Source organism: Pristis pectinata, chromosome 27 (genome assembly GCF_009764475.1).
Source record: "Pristis pectinata isolate sPriPec2 chromosome 27, sPriPec2.1.pri, whole genome shotgun sequence".
Classification (NCBI taxonomy): Eukaryota; Metazoa; Chordata; class Chondrichthyes; order Rhinopristiformes; family Pristidae; genus Pristis; species Pristis pectinata.
Window position 1 is genome coordinate 22,424,426 of NC_067431.1, and position 23,044 is coordinate 22,447,469.

Sequence of the window (23,044 nt, forward strand, 5' to 3'; positions counted from 1 at the left end):
GTTGCAAGGTTTTACAAACAGCAAATGATACAAAGACCAGATAATCTAATTGCTTTTCTTGTGCTTTAGACTGAGGGAGAGCCGCAAGCCCAAAACGACATGATGAAGAAGTTCATCGGCAGTACAGATCCTTTGTGAAATGTGTTTGCAGAATATCATCACGGGTCATGGACCCACAGTGGAAAAGCTGCCCCTAATTTAGCAACTCATTAGTACTCTTACATGAAAACACCACAAGGTAACTGGTACAGGAAATGGAAAAATGTCAGCCTGGAGCATTTTGATGAGCACCGAGAGAAATCTTAAAGCAAAATTCAAAGCCATATTTTTTTCCTTTTTACAGTGTGCGTGAGTGTTGTGGAGAAGCTGCTTAACAGGGATGTTATGATTCAGAAGCACATGGTTATACAGTTCAATAGAGTCAGTTCCTTTAGCACAACACAAGGATTGGGAATGATTTAAAGATTTTTTATGCAATGGTTACATTCACCAGTAGCAGTCCTACTACAATGAACCCATAGCACAGAAACAGATCATTCAGCCCAACAGCTCTGTACTAATGCTTTTGCCCACAAGCCTCATTCCAGCATCTCACCCTATCAGCAAGTTCCTTCACTCTCCTTAAATTCATCCACCATTCTCACCTCAACCACTCCAGGTGGTATTAGTTTCCATATTTGATCCACTTTCTGGGTAAAACTAATGAGAAGTCCGTAGGTCAGTAACTATGAAGCATAGATTTAAATTAATTGGTATGAGGACTAGAGGGAAGTTAAGAAAATATATTGGTACAAGTCAGGAGTTTACTGTCCGAAAGGGTACTGGAGGCAAAAGCCCTCAACTTGTTTGAAAAGTACCTGGGAGAGCAGTTGGAGAAGCATAACCTGCAGGACAACAGACTAAAAAAGAGTAATGTGGGATTGGCCCAAAGTCCACTTGTGGTTGGCATGGACATAATGAGTTGAATAATTTCTACGATACCATGAATGTATTTAATCAACAAAAAGAAGAAAAAAGCAGGTAGCAGAGAAATGGCCATGGGAATTGAGATATAACCAGCTGATTCAGAGGGGACACAGATGCCGGAATCTGGAGCAACAGACAAAGCCTAGAGGAACTCCGCAGGTCCGGCAGCATCTATGGAGGGAAATGGACAATCACAGAGGAGTTGGTGGACATAGTGACGGGAGATAAATGTGTGCACCTCGGCTGAAATATCTCACCAGCTTTTTGGCATGTCAGAAACCACTTTCACATTCTTTCTGCTTGAAGGATTTTTTTCATACTATCTTGATGCTAATACATTCAAGGAAAAACAGACACTTAAGGCAATACCAAAATCATTACTTTAAATTGCTGCATCAGCAATGATGGGACCATGATCATCATGCTTGAAATGTTCTACAGTTCAAAAATATTCTTCCAGTATAATGACTAAAGGCACCACTGAATTACATGCAGGCAAACACACTACTGAAAACGAAAAAAATATATACAATGACATGAGGTGGAAAACAGAGCATAGTTTTTTTTTCCCCACTTCCAGCTATACAGTCACTGTTCGCCTTCAATTTTTGCCTCTTGCACATTCTGGAATTCCCTCACACATCAGCGGCTGAGCCTTCAGATGCCCAGGCACTGGAACTACCTCCCTGAACCACTTCTGTCCCCTCTTTGGTGATGATCCTGAAGAGTTGCCTCTTTAAACAAGCTGTTGGTCCCCAGTATGAACACTTGAATAGACAGCTCAGTATCAGATTTGGTTTGGCAATTGTTCTTATGAAATACCCTAAAATTTTTGAAGATTTTAATGCTGCAAATTTAATGCTATATTTAATGCTAATGTAAGTTGTTGTTATAGTCTGTGATATGTGAATTGACGAATACAAGAGAATCACAATTGGGTTGGATTTGTTCCAACTCAACTTTAAGGTAGAGTTTCTTCCATTGACGGAAATTACAGTCCGACATACAGCCTTTATGTTCTGATGAAAGGTTGTGGTCCTAGAATATTGACACTTCCTCTGCCTACAGAGATGTCTCCTGACCTGTTGAATATCACCAGCATCTTCTGTTTATTATAGATTTTCAGCACCTGCAGCAGTTTGCTTTAGATGAACCCTCTGAGAATCCAGTGTGCTTTTGTATTAAACCTGGATGAAGATCCTATGGTCAGAATTGCCAGAGCAAGGTTTAATGGAATTGGCTGGAGGTCACAAGGTGGCACAGTGGTACAACTGGCAGAGCCACTGCTCCACAGCTCCAGTAACCTAAGTTCAATCCTGACCTCGGGCATCTGTGTGAGGTTTGTACATTCTCCCTGTGACCGCATGGGTTTCCTCCAGGTGCCCCGGTTTCCTTCCAAAATGCGAGGACTGGTAGGTTACTTGGCCACTGTAAACCCTTCCCACTGTGTAGGTGAGTGGTAGAATGTGGGGGGAGTTGACAAGAACATAAGGAGAGAAAAGACACAGGCGACAGAAGGTGCTGGAACCTGGAGCAAAAAGCAACCTGCTGGAAGGACTCAGCAGGTCAAGCAGCATCTGTGGAGGCAAAGGGATCGTCCGCACTTCAGGTTAAGATGCAGGGTCTTGACCCGAAATGTTGACTATCCCTTTGCCTTCACAGACCCTGCTCGACCTGCTGAGCTGTTCCAGCAGTTAATTATTTTGCATGCAGAGTGAATAAAATGGGCTAGGATAGGATTAGTGTAAAAATGAATGCTTGAAGGCTGGCATGGACTTTATAGCTCAGATAACCAGAGAGCACAAGACTTGCCCCCTCCTTGTTAGGTGTGGCAATAAAGTTGGGCTCTTGTGGTGCCATAGTAAAGGTAGGATGTTACCATTGAGGTTACTAGACACTTTCAGAGAACTGACAAGGAAATACTGAGTTACAGGAGCTGGGTCAGTGACCGACTAAAAGGCAAGCATAGCATTTAACACTGCACCACCTCAGCAAGATAGTGCTCGTTGCTGACAGGAAAGTTACAGTTTTCTTATTCCCACTGCCTTGCTTACTGAGCAGTAAACTTTAATGTATCTCTCGCTTGCATCTTTGGAATTCTCTCCCCCAAAGACACATCAATAATTTTGATTTCTAAGGAAGTCAAGATTTATGAGGGTTGGGTAGCAAATTGGAGTCAAGGTACAAAATCAGCCATGATCTTAGTGAATAGCTGATCATGCTTACTGCTCCTGATTCTTCTGTTAGAGTGTAAACTGTAGTGTCAAGATGATGTTTCAGAATATTATCTCAAGGAACCAGAATTAACCTTTGATGGGCAAAATTGAACAGGTCTGACATTGTGCAAGATTCAGTTTACACTTTACACTGTAAACCTTCCAGCTTTTATTAATAGTCTTCCAGAAATTGGCACATTTCCAATGAAGCGGCTTGGTACAGCAGTGTTGCAAAGGCCATGATGTTATGAAAGGTGTTATAAAAATGTAAATCTATCTTCATAAGAGACAAGATCTGGTAGTAGTGTGTAGGTGGTCACAGAGTAATCTACATGTTCTTGAAATTTTAATCACATGAGCTTCCAGCCTCTAACCTCCTGTCTTCCCCAGTCATACAAGCTTACTTTATCTATCCCTAAAACATTATAAGTAAAAAAAAACAAAAAAAAGAGGAAAAATCACACCTTTTTAATAATTTTCCTGAGTCATTAGCAGCAGTGTCATGGAGATTAATTCCCAGAGAAACCAGGACAGTTCTGGAGAGTTGGTGACGTGAAGCACAGTGTCACTTCAACCCAGGAACCTCTTCACGTCCCTGGACTGTAATGTGTAGATCTCCAGGGCTTGCCTGAGCGCCCCTTTGAGGGATGAAAGCAATTTGTTTGACGATTCTTTACTGGCTATATTCCCATTATTTCCCCTTCACCCCACCATTAGTGATGTGTCTCCAGCTATCTTGGTTGGAGGTGGTTACTAAGATGCCATTTAAAGGTTGCAAATTGTTGATGCTGTCACTGCCATGTTGTCTTCATGTCACTGTACTTCATTAATACCAGGCATTATTATTTTCCTTCCTGAGTTTTACCAAGCAACTTGATTTGGAACCCATCAACTACCTTAAACACTCAGTTCCTCTACTGCTGGTGCACCGTCTTTACAGTGTGTATTATCTACAAGATGCTCCCAGCAACCCACCGAGGCTTGTTCCAAAGTACCTCATTAATTGGTAACCTCGACCAATCCAGCATGACAGGTGCAGCAGTTCATTGGAAATCCACCATCTACTGTATCCTCTTCCAATCAGACTCCACCCTGACCTGAACATATTGTCATTCCCTCAGTGAAAATTGCCAAAATCCTTAAGCTCCAGACCTAACATCATAATGGGCACCCTTACACTACAAGACCACGTGGTTCAAGAAGGTGGCTCAAAACAAACCTCAGAACAAAAGATTAGGAACAGGCAATAAATGCAGCTTTGCTTCATGCACCTTCATTCAAATGAATTAAGAAGAATGCTTTATACGACTTGGAAACTTTGCTTAAATGGGGCATCCTCTGTCATTGACTCTTAGCCCAAGACCGAAAAATTGCAGAAGACTGCTATGTTCTTGGTATTCCCCACCACCTTGCAATCTACTGGCTGTTAAATTCTACTGGCTTGGAATCACCTAATTGATCCATCTTGTTTTCCCTCATGATTTATCCCATTATCTTGTCAGCCTTGATGATGTCCCACACTGTGAATCTTCCCCCAGCTATCTTAATTTATGGTTCAGGGAATTGGCAGTGGTTCTGTAAAGAGCTCCCTGTGATTGCTCATTCCTGTTTTCCCTTGCCCACAAGAAAGTGTTTTCAGTGCTCAATCACCACCCAAGGTTTCATTCAGCTCTGTCCGTGACAACCTTCCAGCAGGACATACTGTTCTTTTGGTTGAAGGATCGTAGACTTATCTCTGAGCAATGAATACTTATTTGCTTTAAGTAGGCTAACTTCTGGAAGTACAGCTAATTTGCTGGAATAATAAGAATAGTTAATGACTTTTATGCAGTGAAGTGCCAGCCAGAAGCTTGAATTTTGGAAATGCAGTAGAGCAGGATTAGATTGATTACACATTCTCAGTTATGCAATCCACCATGATTAATCCTCCAATGCAGACTCAAGATAACATCAATAGCATTGAGCATTCTGTCCAGACCAGAATGACCCTGATTCGATCCCTGGCTGCCATTGAGTTTACTCATCACTCCATCACAATTACCCAAATTTTCCAGAGGGCGAAAGTCAGCTAGGTTTTCCACACCTCTTTAACATCAGTTGGAACCTCAAATTAGAAAGTATACAAGTGCATCATGAGTAAGAAGATCATTCTCTCCTTAGCTGCGTAGTCAACCAACACTCACTGCCCGTGATTGCAAAGATAGACATGAACAGAGGAGGCGAACAATAATAATACACAAAAAGGAGCTTAAGGGAGAAAATGTTTTTTTGATTATATATATTTGGCATCAAACCATTGAGTGATCTGGATTCCTCCCACGTCCCAAAGATGTACTGGTAGGTTAATTGGCTACAGGACATTATCTGAAAAAAGACCCAAAGGGGAGTTGATGGGCATGGTGGAGAGAATAAGTTGTAAGGTGCCACAGAAATAAGGAGGGGGAATGGGACTGCTCTGTTGTGAGTCAGCATGGATCTTATGGGCTGAATGGTCTCCTTCTGAAGCATAGTAGGTAACTAACTTAATAATTATTCCTTACACTTGTCTATCTGGAGAACTAGCTCTAGCTGATCAATAAATAAAGGAAGAACAGTCCCTGAAACAGTTGACAACTTGAGCGCAGAGGTAATTAAGCTACACTGTGCGAGGCTCTATAACTTAAACGACAACATTCAGTGGATCATTGGCTAATGTAGGACTGCAGTAATAGATGTAATGGGCAATAGTAATAGCTTACAGGTAGCAGTGTTTTGAATGAGTTGAAATTTATGGAGGGTGATGGTTGCAGGGAACATTTAAGTAGTTGCCTGGAGATTGGATGCATGATTGAGGTGAAGCAGAGTTGAGAATCTTAGTGATAAGAAGATTTATTTTAAAAACATCATCTGGTTAATTTAACCATGCTTATATTTCAGAATTGGTAGATATTAATCAGAAAAATGGAAAGGATGGCATTTGAATTTTCAACAGAACACCACTTTCCCAAAGGTTACCTCAACAGTTCCTCAGTCACGTTCAACCCCTCACCAGTTCACTGACAATTTGTCAGTTACTCTGCCCAGCTGAACTGCAATACCTGCATGCAAACTATAGAGGAAAATTGAGCAAGGAGATACCCACCACAGTAGTGGTGTTTTAGCTACATTTTAGGTTAATAAATTTACAATTAGGCAAGCTGCCTTCCTAATGAGCAGTGCTCTGTATTCAATTATTATCTGTATGCTAGGTCCAATTGACCTGGTACAGCCAGGCAGAATAACAGGAAAATGAGCCCAACTCTACAACATTTCACCATTTGATGGAATATTCTCAGCTCTTCCAAATGGTTGATTCTTGGCACACTTTTCTACCCTCTGTTGAACTAGGGATTTTCATCCTCCCGCTAATACATTGCATCCCACCCTAATTTGAGCATATAACTATAATCATTTTCCATTTGGATTTAACCTCACACTTTTCTCCTCCTGCTACTCAGTTCCAATTGGCTGCTCTCTTTACTCTGTAACCCCATTCCAATTGGCACTATTGACACACACCTATTGCAGTTCTTTCCTACTCTATAAAGCCTTCTGTTCAAGTCTGCACACACACCTCTCTGCATGTAGTTGGCACTTGCTCTCTTTTAGACAATTGCTCTTCCCCCTGTTAAGTTTCTCATTCTTTCTTCACCCTGTGTGGGTGAAGAAAGAATGAGAAAGAGATCCAATTCACTGCAAATGCAAGCAGGACTTCCTGATTTTGTGGAAATGCAGTGGCAGGATCCTTTTTTTTAACCAGTAGCAGGATTCCCATAGGAATGGAACTACTGAAAGAAGAGTGTGACACTCACTGATTTTTGTCGATTTTTGTCAATTTTTGTCAATAAGTATGATTTTATAACGAATTCTCCAAAATGCACACAACTTTAATGATTGACATGCACCTTTGTGCAAAATTATGGGACTTTTCGAACCTGCATCTACTGAAAATGGATAAGACACTTCAAATTAACTTCCCTTAGAAGACAGAGAGAAGATTCTCTCATTTAATTGGACTGGACTAGCTTCAAATCTCAGTAGCTTTAGGACATTACCATGATATACTGTTCCCTCTGGCCCCAGTGCTACAAAATGAAGAACGTTTAACACAATGACTGAATATACTTTTGTGTCTTTCAAGGTGACATTGTTATTGTCCTTTGGCAAAAAAAAATGACAAATATTCACACATTTGTTAATATTGTGCAATATTGTTCTAATATAATTCCAGGAACCATCCTCGGGTTAGTTCCAAATGAAATCTACAAAGGTCACTGAGAAACTAAGAGCTATTAGTTCAAACTCATGTTCACAGCAATCTAGACATCAAAATATTCTCACTACACTGCCTTTAGAACAAGCTCTAACAATGCTCAACTAAAGAACATCCATCGGCCCAAGTTCTCATCTTTCCAGCTGCTACCACCCTTCAACCATATAGCTGCTGTATGGTTTCCCTCAAGAAGCCTTACTAAGAATGATCTGATCCAGTTCCCCTGCTCTTCCTACATGCAGCATTGCACAACCATGCAACTGATGGAACTACATGACTAATGCTGACGTAATCACACACTTGTGACAAATTCTCTGGAGGCTCCAATATCTAGAAATAAAATCCTTCAAGGAATTTCACATCCTTCTTTCTCCCAAGACACAAGCTGTACGTGAAAGACAATCGAATCCACTTGCTGTGGTTAAATCTGTGGGATCTATTGTTCATTGCTTCAAATTACGCAAGTCTTTTCAGCCTTTGCAGGGAAACCATATAGTTTAGTTTGGAGCAACACACCCAAAATGCTGGAGGAACTCAGCAGGTCAGGCAGCATCTGTAGGGAAAAATAAACAGTCGACATTTTGGGTTGAGACCCTTCATGAGTCCTGATGAAGGGTCTTGACCCAAAACATCGACTGTTTATTTCCCTCCATAGATGCTGCCTGACCTGCTGAGTTCCTCCAGTATTTTGTGTGTGTTGCTCCAGATTCCAGCATCTGTAGAATCTCTTATGTCTAGCTTAATTTGGAGATTTTAAACTATTAATGCAAACTATTAATGAAAACCAGTAATTTTTTATGACGTGCTGTAATTTTGCATGACATGCTGCAATTTTTCCACGATTCAGAGTGGCACAGGGGTGCCGCACACTTCTGCCCTGCAGCTCCAGTGACCCAGGTTTGATCCTGATCTCCAGTGCCACTTTAACGGAGGTCACAGAATCTCCCTGTGACCACAAAGGTTTCCTCCGGATGCTCTGATTTCCTTTGCACCAAAGGCACGTGGGTTGGTAGTTAATTGACCACTGTAAGTTGCCCCTGGTGTGCAGGTGAGTGGTAGAATGATGGGGTTGGGGGATTGGCAGTTAATAAGAATATGGAAAGGATAAAATGGGATTAGTGTATTAATTGTATAATGGCCAATATGGGCTTGATGGGCTGAATGGCCTGTTTCTGTGCTGCATGACTGGACCACTGAAGTATTGGTGGCTACAGTCCCAGAGGCACTCTTAAATAAAGGTGGTACAGGGGCAGATATCACAGACTGTCACGCAACCAGAGCTGTAATATTTCTAACTGAGAATACTCAGGGTACTCATGCTAAAGATGAAAAGACTAAAAACAGTAAATGACAAATGTTTTTTTAAAAACTTCTGAAGATTCCAGGAGGGAATGTATCTCATGCAAGTGGAATAGAAAAGGAAAATTCATAGAAGTACTGATTACGATGTTCATAAAGTTGAACATGGCAAGGGTGGTTTGGATGGAGAGACAGGGAGCCGGAAGCTACTGAAGAAAGTTATCCTGAGAAACCCTCTCACCAGCACAGACTCAACAATCGTAAAACTTTACTGAACAGAAGGGGGCCATTCAGCCCATTGTATTCATGCTGGTCAAGAATGTGCCAATCAGCTTACTTCAACTTCCCAGCTCTTGCATTTCAAGTGCACATCCAGGAGCTGTTTAAATGCAATTGGGGTTCTGCCTCCGTTGCTCTTTGAGATGCCCACCACCTTCTCGATGAAAAAGAATTCTCTTCATTGCCTCTCTAATTCTTCTGACAAATGGTTTAAATTGTTGTCTTCTGGTTATTGATCTCTTTGCTAGGGGAACCAAGCCCTTTCTTTCCACTTTAACTGAGCAACTTACAATTTTATACCCCTCAGTTAAATCTCCCTTCTGCCACAATAAACCCACCTTTCTCTTGAGCTAAAGACCTCAACCCTGGCAACATTCTTGTAAATCTTTACTGCATTCTCTCTACTACATTACATCCCTCCTGCAATGTTGTGACCAGAAGTGTGCACAATACTCTTTCTGTAGTCTACCTACTGTTTGTCATAGTTCTACAATGACCTCCCTGCTCTTATATAAACTGCCTAGGCTAATAGAGGCAAGTATTCGAGAACTGCCTATTCCACTTAGAACCATAGAACACCACAGCACAGAAAAAAGGCCATTCGGCCCTTCTAGTCTGTGCCGAAACTTTATTCCGCTAGTCCCATTGACCTGCACCCAGTCCATAATCCTCCAGACCTCTCCCATCCATGTATCTATCCAATTTATTCTTAAAACTTATCCAGCTATTTTCAAAGATTGTTAGACATGCATTCTAAAATCCCTCTTTTCCTTCATAATTCTCGTTATCCTATAATTTAACTCTACCACCACACTTCTCAATATCCTATTATTTATGATGTACTTATTTGCTCTACTTGCCCTCTCCTTCTCCAGATTGAATTCCATTTGCCACTTCTCTTGAAGTAAATGAAATATAGCAGATGTGAAAGCAGGATCTAAGCCCAAAACAGAAATGTTTGTTGGGGATACAAGATCTGTTCAGCCAAAAAAAGAAAATAAACTTGTTTGGCAACATTCATATTTATGATAGATTTTTCAGAGATCAGTGGAGAAAGTGACACCAAGAACATGGGGGAGAAACTAAATGTGATAGTTACTAATATACTTGCAAGCAGCGTGAAAAAGGTTTGTTGTAGAATTTAAAGATTTCCACTTCTCCCAAATGGGTGAGATCAAGGAGGAGTAATTTAGGCATTGCATTGAAAGAGAAATGGACAGTGTGTTAAAAATGACCACGAGATCACGTGGGCAAAGTTGTAGACCCCTATAAAGGAATTATCACCAAGATTAATGCGTTGGGTCTTATAATTCATGGAGAACATTGTTTCTCATAAAACAAATGAAGACTGATAACCTCTGTGTTGACGTAAAGTAACTTGGAGGTTGACAAGTTATCGTGGTGAAACTATTAATTGAAATTTATATTGAACCCAATTAAGAAGATACAAACCATTTAGGAATTGATACAAACATTCCTCATGTGTTAAACTAGAAACAGAAATAAACTGTGGCAGAATCACAACCAATCTGAACCTGCTCCCAACCTCCAGCAGAAGTGACTGAATAGCCATCAGTAATGGGAATGCTGCCCGATTTCTTAAATCAGTTCCTCAGTAGAGCAGCCCTGAGGCCTATACTAGGACCCGAGGATTGATATCAAAGAGCCCTCTGCAGATAACCATCAACTCTGCTGCTTTTTTTGTGTGTGCTTTATTTTTTTACATTTTACTGATCCAGGGACAGTATTTATTTTGATTTTATGCTAATTTGCAAAGATTACAACTACAGAATTTTTCCAGTAATTGAAGTCAAATGCAGATTAGCATATTGTTAGTTCAATACAAACATTGATTTTGGGCAGTACAGTGGTGTAATTATTCCCAAATCTATTTGTCAATTTTATGTTAGTTTCAGAACAGAAACATTTCTGCGCAAGGGACCCATTTACATGAAGAAGTATTCTGTAAAACCTCTTCTTTAAAAAAAATATGTTTAGGAAAGGGAAGGGGTTATGCATCACATTTGTCACACTACAATAAATCCAATGATGCATTCTGGTGAGATTGATGTCATGGTACCCTGGAAGAATATTGGACTTGCACTCCCATTTATATCGGTCCTTTAAATCCAAACCAGGTGGGAGCCAAATGCACTACTGTCAAAACAAAAGGTACAATTCTGTATAATTAACAAAAGATGGAAAGGAAAGGCATTGCCCGAGAATACTGCAATCATTTACAGTAACAATTACTACTAATGCGTTATCATTAAATATATCTAATGTAATTATACTATGATAACTTGTTATTGTCATTATTAGATGCAATTTACTGCAGAGAACATTATTTAAAGAAGCACCAATCTTACCTTCTGAGGAGGTGTTCCTATTGTCATCTCCACATAATAACCCTGCCCGGATTTCCCTCTGAGGTTATCAACCATTTCCATAAAATTGATACTTTGTCTCCGATCAGTTCCATCAGCAGCTCTGGGCACCCTGCTGGAGATCCCGATGTCATTTTTCAGAGGGACCCTGATTCCAGACGGCTCTCCATTGCAAAGCAGCCATACACTCAAAGAGCAAACCAACAGCGGAAAACGAGAAACGGGACAAAATTTCATTTCGACAACACTTTCTCGGTCTCTTTCTCTCTTCCGAGAAAAGCAAGTGCAATTGCACAGCAGTTGCTTCCAAAAAAATATTTATTCAACCCCCTCTCGCCCTACATCGAGAGCTTTAGAAGAAAGCCAAACGCGCAGCGTCGGATGCTTCATTGATGGATTTATTTTGAATAAAAGGCATTTTTTAAAAAGGCAAAAAGTAAGATATAATTACTCCTTTGCATTCAAGGACCTTTGTAAAGAGTCAGGTAAGCTACAGCAAATGCCATTATTTCGCATTATTCCGTTATTTCAGGTGGTGATTCGGAGTTTGATAGAATAAACGGGGATGGGTTGAGACAGCAACAGCGAAGCTTATACAGTCTTCCCACTTCAGCGGAAGAACTAGTGTGGATGCAATTAAATGCAGGAATGACGCTGGGAAAAGAAGGGGGAGCAAGGCTCATCAAGCTCCCTGGGTGTTGTAGTTTTACATTTTGTTGCTCTAACGTTTGACTCTCTTCTGTGGAACCCAGTGCCTCCTCCTGGTTCTCCCCACTCCTTGCAACCCATGGAGGGTGCCAATGATTCAATCCACAACTGCACTGAAGGGTGCAAGCTGATAACTCCCTCCAAATAAAAGCTTGATAAACTCCCTCCCGCATCTGAAAGGTTTGCTTGCAATCAGACCCGGGGGATGTTTCTGGGCTCACCCACTCAAACCCCTCTGCCACCTCCCTTTGCGTCCACCCCTTCCCTGCAACCGCGTCCCGCCGCTAGACTACAACTCCCAGCATGCTCCACTAACTCGTCGCGCTTGCGCAGATGTTTCCATGGCGCCGAAGGACAGACGCGGGGCGGGACCGCAAGGTGGTGAAGATTGACAGCTGTAAGAGCCATACAAAGTGCAGGGCCGCGCTAAATGACAAGCGCTTCTACCCAATGGCAGCACAAATGTAGTCGAGGGCGGGCATGTACTTGTGTTTGAACTGCGACACCGGAGACAGTTGTGTTATTTTTTTTGTTGTATGTTTCGCCGCGGTGCCGTTAGGAAGACGGTGAAGTCCGGCGGCGGCGGCGGCCTCCGGTCACCGGGGGACGTGGAGCCCGTCCGTCCCTCAACGGCGCACAGCCCGCCCCGTCCACAGCCCTCGCTGGCCTGTGCCTCAGGTAAGCGGCGGCGCCCGGTTGCTATGTTACCGCCGGCGGTTGTGGGGGAGTGAGTGAGTGAGCGGGTGGGATCCCCGCACAGCTCCCCCTCCCCGCCTCTCCCCCACCCCCGGCCCTCACTCCCCTTCTCCCTCTCCACCCCCCTCCCCTCTCACCCACCCAGCCCTCCCCCCTCAGCCCTGTCCTCCACCCACCCCGGCCCTTCCTCGCCACCATCCCGTCCCGATGTCACCCCCCCCCCCCCCCCACCACCAACCATCCCTCCCCTCCCCAGGCCCAGCCCTCAAGGACATCCGCAGTTTAACCCCCACCTCCGGCACCCACAGCTTCAGTCCTCATTGACATCCACAGTTTAAACCCCCAGTCATCCGCAGCATCACCCTCCCGACGTCTCATGGCTGAACGGACCCCAAACTCCCACAGCTCCCAACCCCTTGACACCCACTGAACCTTAAAAGACCGCACTGACACCTGCAGCTCAAGAGCCCCCTCCCCACTGCAGCTAATTCTGCTGCCCTAACATTTCAGCATTTAAATGCCCCACAACTGAACGGAAACATTCACTATCTGTCTAAATCCACAGCATTCGCCAACTGCTGCTGCATTTCTTCACCTCCTGCAGCTAAATCCCCCCCCACAATTTAACTCCCCACAGCTACAACCCTGCTCCCCAAAATCTATCTAATCCCTACATCCTAATGTGCAACAACTGGACCTCCCAACAGTTTAACACCCCAGAGAGGAACCACCAGCAACTAACAGCTGCTGACCAAGTGTCCATTGTCTAACCCCCTCCCTTTTTTCATATATTTCAGAAATAAACTTTATTCATAATAAAAAAAAAGTGTATACAGAAGAAGAAATATTGTAAAACTCTTTTATGGTCATTATATTCAGTAGTTTTATTATTTTTTTAAAAACCATAGCACCAATACCACTCACGTGCCCCCCCCCCCCCCCAGTGATAAACCCTTTCAATGTTTAGGGGGGCTTCCCCACCTGACTCAGCTCCTCCATGTGCAGCAGCAGAAAGAGCCTAGACTGTAGTCCTTCCTCACAGAGTCTTTGTAATGGCTGCAGCATGCTTAAGTGCACCCCTTGGCATGTGCTCCTGCAGCCTGGAATGTGCCAGTTGGTTGCATTCCCTCATGGACATCTTGCTGTGCTGGAAGACCAACAAGTTTCAGGCAGACCAAAGGGCATCTTTCACCGAATTGATGACCTTCCAGCAGCACTTGATGTCTGTCTCATTGTGTGCTCCTGGGAACAGCCCTTAGATCAGAGAGTCCTCTGTTGCGCAGCTGCTGGGGATGAACCAAGACAACGACCCTTGCTGCCTCCTCCACACCCTCTTAGCAAATCCACCATCTGCAAGAGGTGGGTGACACACCCCACCTCCAAAGCTTTATACCCACAACTTAACATTCAGCAGCTAACCCTCCTGACTTTGAAGATCTTAACTGCCCCACTTGCCAAAGCTAAACATGCAATAGCTAAATCTCCCTAACATCTAAACAGCTACACTCCCATCCCACTTACTGAATTCTCCAATGTCAAAACCCTCCCATGTCACCTCCTGCACCCACAGCCATCAAATCTCCATCGCACCACCCCATTCACCTATTTCACGGTAAATGCTGTTCCTTAGCCATACATCTTCTCCCATTTCCTTGATATCTTGAATACGTATGCCCATCTGTCTTACTCCCCACTGTACTCCACCCATTTTCCTGCCACCCTGAACCCCTGCATGCCCACTTCCCCATCCATGTTGCCTGCTCATCCTCCACCACCTCCCACCTCCCAACCCTTCCTTGTCTCACTCCTATACTAGGCCCTGTTGTTTCTCCCCACCATTCAGGACTCTCTCTTGCCACCCCTAGTTTCTTTCACATCCCCCCAACCCTCTACATCTCACGTGCTGTCTTTTTCCTCAAAAGTTCTCTATTTTTGAAATCGTGTGCAAGTTGTTTTAAATAAGTCCTTTTAAGTGATTCACAAAAAGCAGACTTAATGGGTTGCATTCACCTTTAATCATTTACCTTGTTTTTAATTGAGGACTCGTCAATTCTCTATTTATTCAGGCAATTGCACGCATCAGACAAACCATGTTATGGTTGATCTGCAAGTTGTATGAGTATTTACGTATCATAATTGCCATTGAAATGTCATAGCTGATTTGACATTTTTCACATGCAAACCACCTGGATAACATTGTCAGGAGGAGGAGATGGATAGAATGGATACTGGAGGCAGAGCAGGGGTACACTTTGAAAGTCTGGGAAAGAGATTAATTCATGTGTGTTCCTTCAGCTGCCTGGATCCTGAGCTGTGGAATTCTCTATTGAAATCCTTCTGTTTCTCTGTCCATTTAAAATGTTCCTTCAAACCTTGCTCTTTCACAATGCTTTTGACCTTCCCTTTTATTTCCTCGTATGGCTTGTCTTTACACCTTATTTGATGCTCTTCTGAAGCAAATTGAGACACCTTAAAAGCGCTTTATGAATGCAGATGATTGTTAATCAGGTATGTTAGAAAGCACATTTATAATATACTGTATTGTTATGTGATTTGAGTCAAGTGTAATAAGGGTTTTCTGTATATAATTTCCAGCATGTACAGAGTAATATATAGGAAACATGGAGAATTCAAGGTTCATCTTTAGACCATGTGTCAGCAAGAAACTATAAGCAAATATGTTATACTTATTTACATATACCTAATTCTTAGAGGAATCCACAACTACAAAAAAGAATTGTGCTTTTCCAAATTTAAATTTCAACTGATTCCAACAATTGAGCAATATTTATAAAATTATCTCGTTTGTTCTTCTCTATTTATGATAATGCCTGTTTCTGTGGTCACAGGCTCACTCTACACTTGTAATGGTACCAGCTGTAGGGCTTTGCACTAAGCAGAGTGATACTTCTTTGAAAACTACGCATATGGATGTTGGGTGAGACTAGATCATTTGTAATGCATTCAGCGGTCAACTTTTCTGCTGCCACTTGCTATTTGGAATTATGAACAATAGCAGTTTGGCTACTGGGAGATAGGTAGCAGCCATGCAGCTATGTTATAGCAAAAGCCAGTGTCATCAGAAGTGGAGAAAATTACATTTCAAGGTATATACCTTAATCCTAATTGTTCATTTTAGAAATCATATCATTATATAATATGCTCTTTTCATTGGTCGTTAGTAATTATGTGCTTGTGTAACTTTCTCATTGACAATTGATGCAGTTGTTCTATAGTTCAACGGAGTTCTGAGCTGGTGGTGTTAAAGATGGACAAAGAGTGCAGGCCCAATTGGTTTTAATCCCTTGTAATAGCTTCTTGATCCATTGTAAGGGGATGATTTCAATAGCTAGCATTTCTGATTTTTCTTGATTAAAACACTTATTGAAAATGTAAAATATGGCATTGATTTGAGATAACCATATGACTCTCATGGAATGAAATCACAAAGACTCTTTGACATCACAGAACAGTATCAACTAACTTTATACGCACCAAACAAAATTCCTTTCGGATAAATATTTCTCCAGAGTTGTAAACAGAATATTGACTGAGAGGGGTGTTCAATTCTTTGCTCTTGTATAAATTAACAAAGTTGTGGTAATTACATAGGAATAATTGAATTGAATATAGAAATGTATAAGATGTTTTGCATTACTCAAGGCAACTGAATGGAAAGAATCTTTAAGATGCCTTTATTTGTCACATGTACATCGAAACACTGTGAAATGTATCTTTTGTGTAGAGCGTTATGGGGGAAGCCTGCAAGTGTCACCAACATAGTATGCCCATAACTTCCTAACCCGTACATCTTTGGAATGTAGGAGGAAACCAGAGCACCCGGAGGAAACCCACGCAGACATGGGGAGAACGTACAAACTCCTTACAGACAGTGGCCGGAATTGAACCCGGGTCGCTGGCACTGTAATAGCGTTGCGCTAACCGCTACACCATGCCTGCCCTACCATTGTCCTTCGTGAAAGCTATTCACTAATTATTGTAAAATAATAAATTTGTTGAAACAGTTTAATAGCTGCTTGCATTTATGTTCGTTTGTAAAATGTTACAGGGCGTTTCATAGGGACATAAATTAGACAATAGAAATATTGGAAATGTAAGTAATTAAAAATTTGGTCAAATGACTTGCTTTTAAGGAACATCTTTTAAAAAAAAAAGCAGAGGTAGATGGGCATAGAGTCAGCATCTAAGCAAATGAAGGAATAGCCAGTGGAAAATCATGATTCACAAGGGCCTAACATTGATTTGACAAAGATATCACAGAGAGCTGTTGTTCTCGAGGAGAAACAGATGGAAATGGGCAAGGCCATGGAGTGTATGAAAGCAAGGTTGAGAATGTTTAAATTGAGACAGGAGCCAGCATAGATCAGGAGTAGCTAAGTATATTGGGTGAATGGGACTTGAAATGAGTTGGGATGAAGAGGAAGAGTTCCAGATGAGCTCATGGTCACAAATATTGGATGCATTTAGATCCTGAAAGACACAAGTTGCATGATTCTGCGAGCAACACATAAAAAGCTGGGGGCCTGACCCACTGAGTTCCTCTAGCTTTCTGTGTGTTGCTCCAGATTTCGGGATCTGCTGTCTCTTGTCTCTGTATGTTCCAATGACTGTTTTAACGCAAGTGATACTATTTGCCTACAATTTTGCAAAATTTGGGTGAGGTGTGATTAACTTATTTCCTGTGTGAAACTTTTTAATGTGGTAACGTATGACATCTTAACAAAACCATCCTAATTTTTTCAAAAGCAAAAGCCTGTAGATGTTGGAAAGCTAAACTAAAATCAGAAAATGCCGGAAATACTCAAGTTAGTATTCTGGCATTTCCACAGATGCTGTCCAATGTACTGAGTATTTCCAGCATTTCCTGTTTTTAATTCTGTAATGGTTATTCTATTATGTAAAGGATCTGTGCTCCTTTCTGAAGCTGTTTTTGCATAACACTACACCTGGGAAAATTCTCAATCTTCAGTTATGTATTCCTTGAACAAGTACTTGGACCAATGGCTGAAGCCATTTTGACCCAGATTAAATTAAAATCCAATTTTCTTATATTGATGTATTATTTTTCTATTCAACATCAACTCCCTTTTATAATCAAAAAGAAAAAAAAGTCTGCAGGTGCTGGAAATCTGAAATAATATCACTGTTACACTGTTCTAACGAAATCCAATGTAAGTTTGAGGAACAGCATCTGATCTTTTGAATGCCCACATTACAGTTAGTTCTGAAGAAAGGTCATCAATCTGCGATGTCAACTTAGTGTTTCTCTCCCTATGGATTCTGCCTGAGCTCTTGGATATGTACAGTATTTTATTTCAGATTTACAGTAATTGCAGTGTTCCATATTTCAGTTCCAGTATTTTTAATTTCCTTTCACCTCTGCCCTGATTTTATCTTTTATTTGCATATCTTCCAGTTAGATAATTTGCAATTAACAAGCTGCTTCACCCTCTATCAGCTGAGACCACCATTATTTAATGGTGATCTCTCTTGCCACCACCCTATCACAGAGTTCCTTTGTTCTCTCCACCCCTTTCCCTCCTCCAAGTTAAAAATGTGCGCATTTTCTAACTTTGCCAAGTTCTGTTGAAAGGTTCTCAACCCGAAAAGTTAACTCTGTTTCTCTGTCTGCTGAAGGTCTATCTCCCTTCACCCGCTGAGTATCTCCACCACTTTTTTTAACATTTTATTATCCCTTAGACGAGGGTTCTGTAGCATGGGCTCAAGTTTAGTATCATCATAAGCAAACATGTATTCTGATAAAACCCTGCAGTAACTCATCACTGAGTTGTCAGACTGTCCATTCTTTGTTCAAAGACCTTAATATCTCCTTATCTGATCAGATATCAAATGTTGTCTTGGAATTTTTTCTGCCAATAATGCACCTCTATTAATATAATCTACTGTTGTTGCTGCTGCACTTTTAATCTGGATTTTGACATGGGAAGAAACTCTTATTCCAGGTTTAAACAGATTTTAAATCTAGATCATTGGCAGATATGATGAATAAGGTAGCCTGGGTCATCTAATCAAACTGTAATAATGTTCAGAATCAAGAATTTTCCAGCATGGCAAAGGAAATCAGAGCTAGAATTGAGATGACAGTTTTTTAATGAAAGAAATTGTGATCTGGGATCTGCATTTTTGGGAAAAATGATGGAAGCAATTTTAAAAGTAACTTGCATGATGGAATTGGGGAAAATACTTGGAGAATATATTGCCTGCCCAAGGGCTGGACCAGGGAACTGGAACCTTTTAAGATGCTTGTGCAGGTCCTCCTCTAGTTATGATCCCTCTACTTATGGACACCTCGTACTTACAAATGTGCATTTGGGAGACCGGCGGGATAGATGGGGATGGATTTGCCAGCTGTTGTGGGGCTGTAGATGTCTTCTGCCGGGTGGGAACAGGGCATTTCTGTGTGCCTTCTCTCCCTATCACCCCTCCCCTGACCCACGACAATCAGGCTGGACTGGGCTGAGCCGAGCCTAGCTGGGAGCGCTGAGCAGACTCACTCACTGAGTTGGTGAGGTTGGCTGGTGGTCACTCTCTCCATGCCTTCTTGCTCTGCTGTTATAGCTGTTTCTGTGATCCTCTCCCACACACTGTTTTTGTTCATTTCCGATTTGTGAACGGTTAAGGTTATGAACAGTTCTCAGGAACAGAACTTTATCGTAACCTGTGGACTGCTTGTACGGTAACTTTTTGTGATTCTTTAAAACCTGCAATAATTTTCAATAAATTGTCAGTTAACCCAACTGGTATCTGTTATTTTGTTGAACAATCCTCTCTCTCTCTGCCATATCCCATCTAATATTAAAGCCTTTTGCATGGGGTCCCTAATTGTCAGCAGCTTCAGAAACAAACGATGTGTGTAGAAATAAAACACGTTGTTTGTTTCTGAGGGGTTTAGATGACTGTATAAACAGCATAGTCTTAACGTTCTAGTTCCAGTCAGCAGTATTTTCACATGACCAAGTTACCCTGACCCAGTGGGTCAAGCAGCATCTGGGGAGGCAAAACGAGTTAGTTGACGTTATAGGATCAGGTCCTGAGATCCTGCATCAGGACTGAGAGGGAAGAGGAAAGACTGCCAGTCAGCAGAAAAGTTGTGGAAAACCACAAAGGGAAAATGGTGAGGGGGAGACTCTGAGGTCCCATTATAGAGAGGAGGAAAACTTCTCCAAAGTGGGCATGCCTTGAAGCGAATTCACAGCCCAGCAGTAGTATGAAGACAAAGGAGACTGTAGATGTTGGAGTCTGGAACAAAAAACAGAATGCTGGCTGAACACCTTGAAGAAGTTTACCTCTCTATGATGGAGTTTCCATGAGTCTCTCTCTAACTGTTCTCTCTCTCATTTCTGCTGTTCTTCTGCTTACTGGTAATCTTTCCTCTTCCCTCTCAGTCCTGATGCAGAGTCTTAACCTGAAGTGTTGACTTGCATCTTTTACCTCCACAGATGCAGCTTGACCCACTGACATCTTCCAACATTCTGCTTTGGTTCCAGATTTCAGCATCTGCAGTCTCTTTTATCATCTTGCCCTAACCCAGTCTCTATCCAGATCTCATGTGACTGCCTCGCCTTCAAGTGCCGTGTTTACTTTTATTCTATGTCCATAACAATTTGGGGCTTAGCTGAGAATCATAGGGGGTGTATGGTTCTCTAATAGTGTCATTTAATCAGTCCTTCTGCTTTCTTGTTCCCCAAAGCTCTAAATTTCTGTCCCTCAACTAATTATTTTGTCAGTTCCTATTGAATCCTCCACTTTGGAGGCAATGTGTTCCAACTCTATTTGATGGGTAAACATGTTTCGTCATGAAGCATAAACAAACAGAAATTGCTGGAAATTTTCTGCAGGTCAGGCAACATCTGTGGAGATAGAAATGGTTCACATTTCAGGTTGAACGTTTTACTTTAATTTACTCTTTCAAATGCCTTCATGCTTTTGAACATATAACACATTTATTCTTAATCTTTTCTATGCTAAGGAAAGTTGCATCTATGACACTTCATCCAGCCAAAAATTTCCCTAATCCCTGGTACCATTCCAGTAAATTTATGCTAGTCTAGGCACCATTCCTACAACAGCAGTGCCCTGTATTGAAGACAAAACTTCAGTTGAGACTTAGAGGTTTAGCATAAAGGCATACATGCCTTTGTATTCTTTGTTTTAAAAAAAAATCCATGAGCTCTTTTTGCAGTTTTCCAAACTCCAAAACCATTTTGAAAAGTTGTTAAATGCATTTCAGGTTTCTTGGGTCTCAGTCACATGGTTTAAAATTATACCATTAATTCTATATTGTTTTCTCTTTTATCCTACTAAGTTGACATGTAATTTCATCTGCAAGGAAGCTGCCCTTTCAAGCAATCTCTCTTGGGCTGCTGTTCTTATTTCTATTCCTCAGTTATTTGCTATCTGCAGACTTTGAAATTGCTCCCAAACCTTCCTTGACCAAACATTGCTTGGTAGTGATGTAAATTAAACTGCTCCGCTCTCCCAGGAGGCGTAATGAGACACAACTCCCAATTAGTAGGAATGGAGGTCAAATACACTATATGAGAAGGTAGTGGAATCATCTGAATGTGTTGACAGCTTAGCTGTATATATAAAGATAATTGTATTGATCTCTGAACCTCTGAGAGCCCAATGTACTCCTGATACATTTTTCAATTGGATCTAAAAGAAGCACTATCATTAAGATTAAGAATCTTGTGTGATATTGCAGTCACGTTGTATTAATGTTTTAGCTGCATGCACTAATTTCAGCTGAAAGTTGTTTATATATATCAATCAAAATTGAAAAAAGCTACAGATGCTGGAAACTTGAAATAAAAACAGAAAATGTTGGAAACACTCAACTGATCAGGCCAGAGATAGTGTTACAGGTTGCTGATTTTTCGTCAGAATTCCAAAGGCTGGTTATTTGAAATTATTGAATTCAGTGTTTAGTCCTGATGGTTCTAACATGTCTTTTTGGAAGATGAGATGCTGTTCCTCGAGGTTGTATTGGGTTTCATTAGAAGAGCATAAGAGATTTAAAAAAGAATCTGAGTGGGATGGACAAACAACTGGAAGGTCAGTCATTCATGCAGAATGAACAGGCAGTCATCCAACCTGCACTCTATTTCTCCAGTACAGAGAGATCACATCGTGAATACCAAATGCAGTATGCTAAATTGGAAGAAAAACAGCTATTGACTGCATCACTGGAAGTATTTGGAGCCCTGGTCATTTTTAGACTTCACAAGCTTAAACCAAGAGTCGTCGCCAGAGTTAATGGACAAAGGTCTGAAATGTATCACGGCCTTTGGGGAAATTAGTTTCTTAAAGTTCAACCCAGTTTTTGTTCTTCAGTCTAAAGTAGTTGATGATTCACTGCAAACTAGGCAGTAGCTGCAGAGGCTGTTGAAGTTTTTAGTGAGGAAATTGGGAATATCACATTAGTGCAGAAGGGGTAGAGCACTGTAATTTTCAAATGAAACCAAGAATTAGCTAATGTCCCAGCTGATGGCAAATTACATAGAGTAAAGGGAATTATGAAGTATTGCACATGAGAAATTAATTGGGGGAGGGCATCAGACAGGAACTTTCAAAAGTCGATTGGGAGAGACTGCAGGTAAAAGGATGTCTGGCAAGTGGGAGGCTTTTAACAGTGAGATGAGAAGAATTTGTGACCAGCATGTTCCACTTAGAGTGAAGAGCAAGACTGGCAAGATTAGGGAACCTTGGTTAATAAGAACATAAGAAGTGGAGCAGGAGTAGGCCTGTTGATCCTGCTCTGCCATTCATTAAGATCATGGCTGATCTGGCCGTGGATTCAGGTCCACCTACCTGCCTTTTCCTCATAACCCTTAATTCCCCTATTGCTAGGGGAATAATGAGGTTGCTAAGAGATAATAAGGGTTCGTTCAGGAAAAAGAGGCATATGTCAGGTATAGGCAGCTGATATCAAATCCATTGAGGAGGAGAGGGATGTAGGAGTACACTCAAGAAGGAAATTGACAAGGCAAATGGGGCTGGCAGATAAGATAAATGAGAATTCTACAAGATTCTCAACATATTAAGGGCAAAAGGGTAGATGGGGAGAGGGTAGATCCTCTTAAGGATCAGTATGGTAATCTGTGTGGAACCACAGGAAGTGGGTGAGGTCTTAATACTTATCTGTATTTATTGTGGAG

At 41.5% G+C, this 23,044-nt stretch overlaps 2 protein-coding genes across 2 annotated transcripts in view; one reads left to right on the forward strand and one right to left on the reverse strand.

Annotated features, from left to right (window-relative positions):
- bace1 (beta-secretase 1) overlaps positions 1-12,072 on the reverse strand; it is a 105,148-nt gene extending 93,076 nt beyond the window's left edge. Inside the window, exon 1 of the mRNA XM_052039831.1 lies at positions 11,421-12,072. Within this exon, the coding sequence (XP_051895791.1) occupies positions 11,421-11,675 (255 nt within the window). The 5' untranslated portion in view covers positions 11,676-12,072. The remainder of the gene's footprint in view (positions 1-11,420) is intronic.
- A 570-nt stretch (positions 12,073-12,642) lies between these two features.
- The window catches only part of LOC127583595 (centrosomal protein of 164 kDa-like), a 164,061-nt gene continuing 153,659 nt past the window's right edge, over positions 12,643-23,044 (forward strand). The window contains exon 1 of the mRNA XM_052039718.1: positions 12,643-12,824. The gene's annotated coding sequence lies outside the window, so the exon portion shown is untranslated. The remainder of the gene's footprint in view (positions 12,825-23,044) is intronic.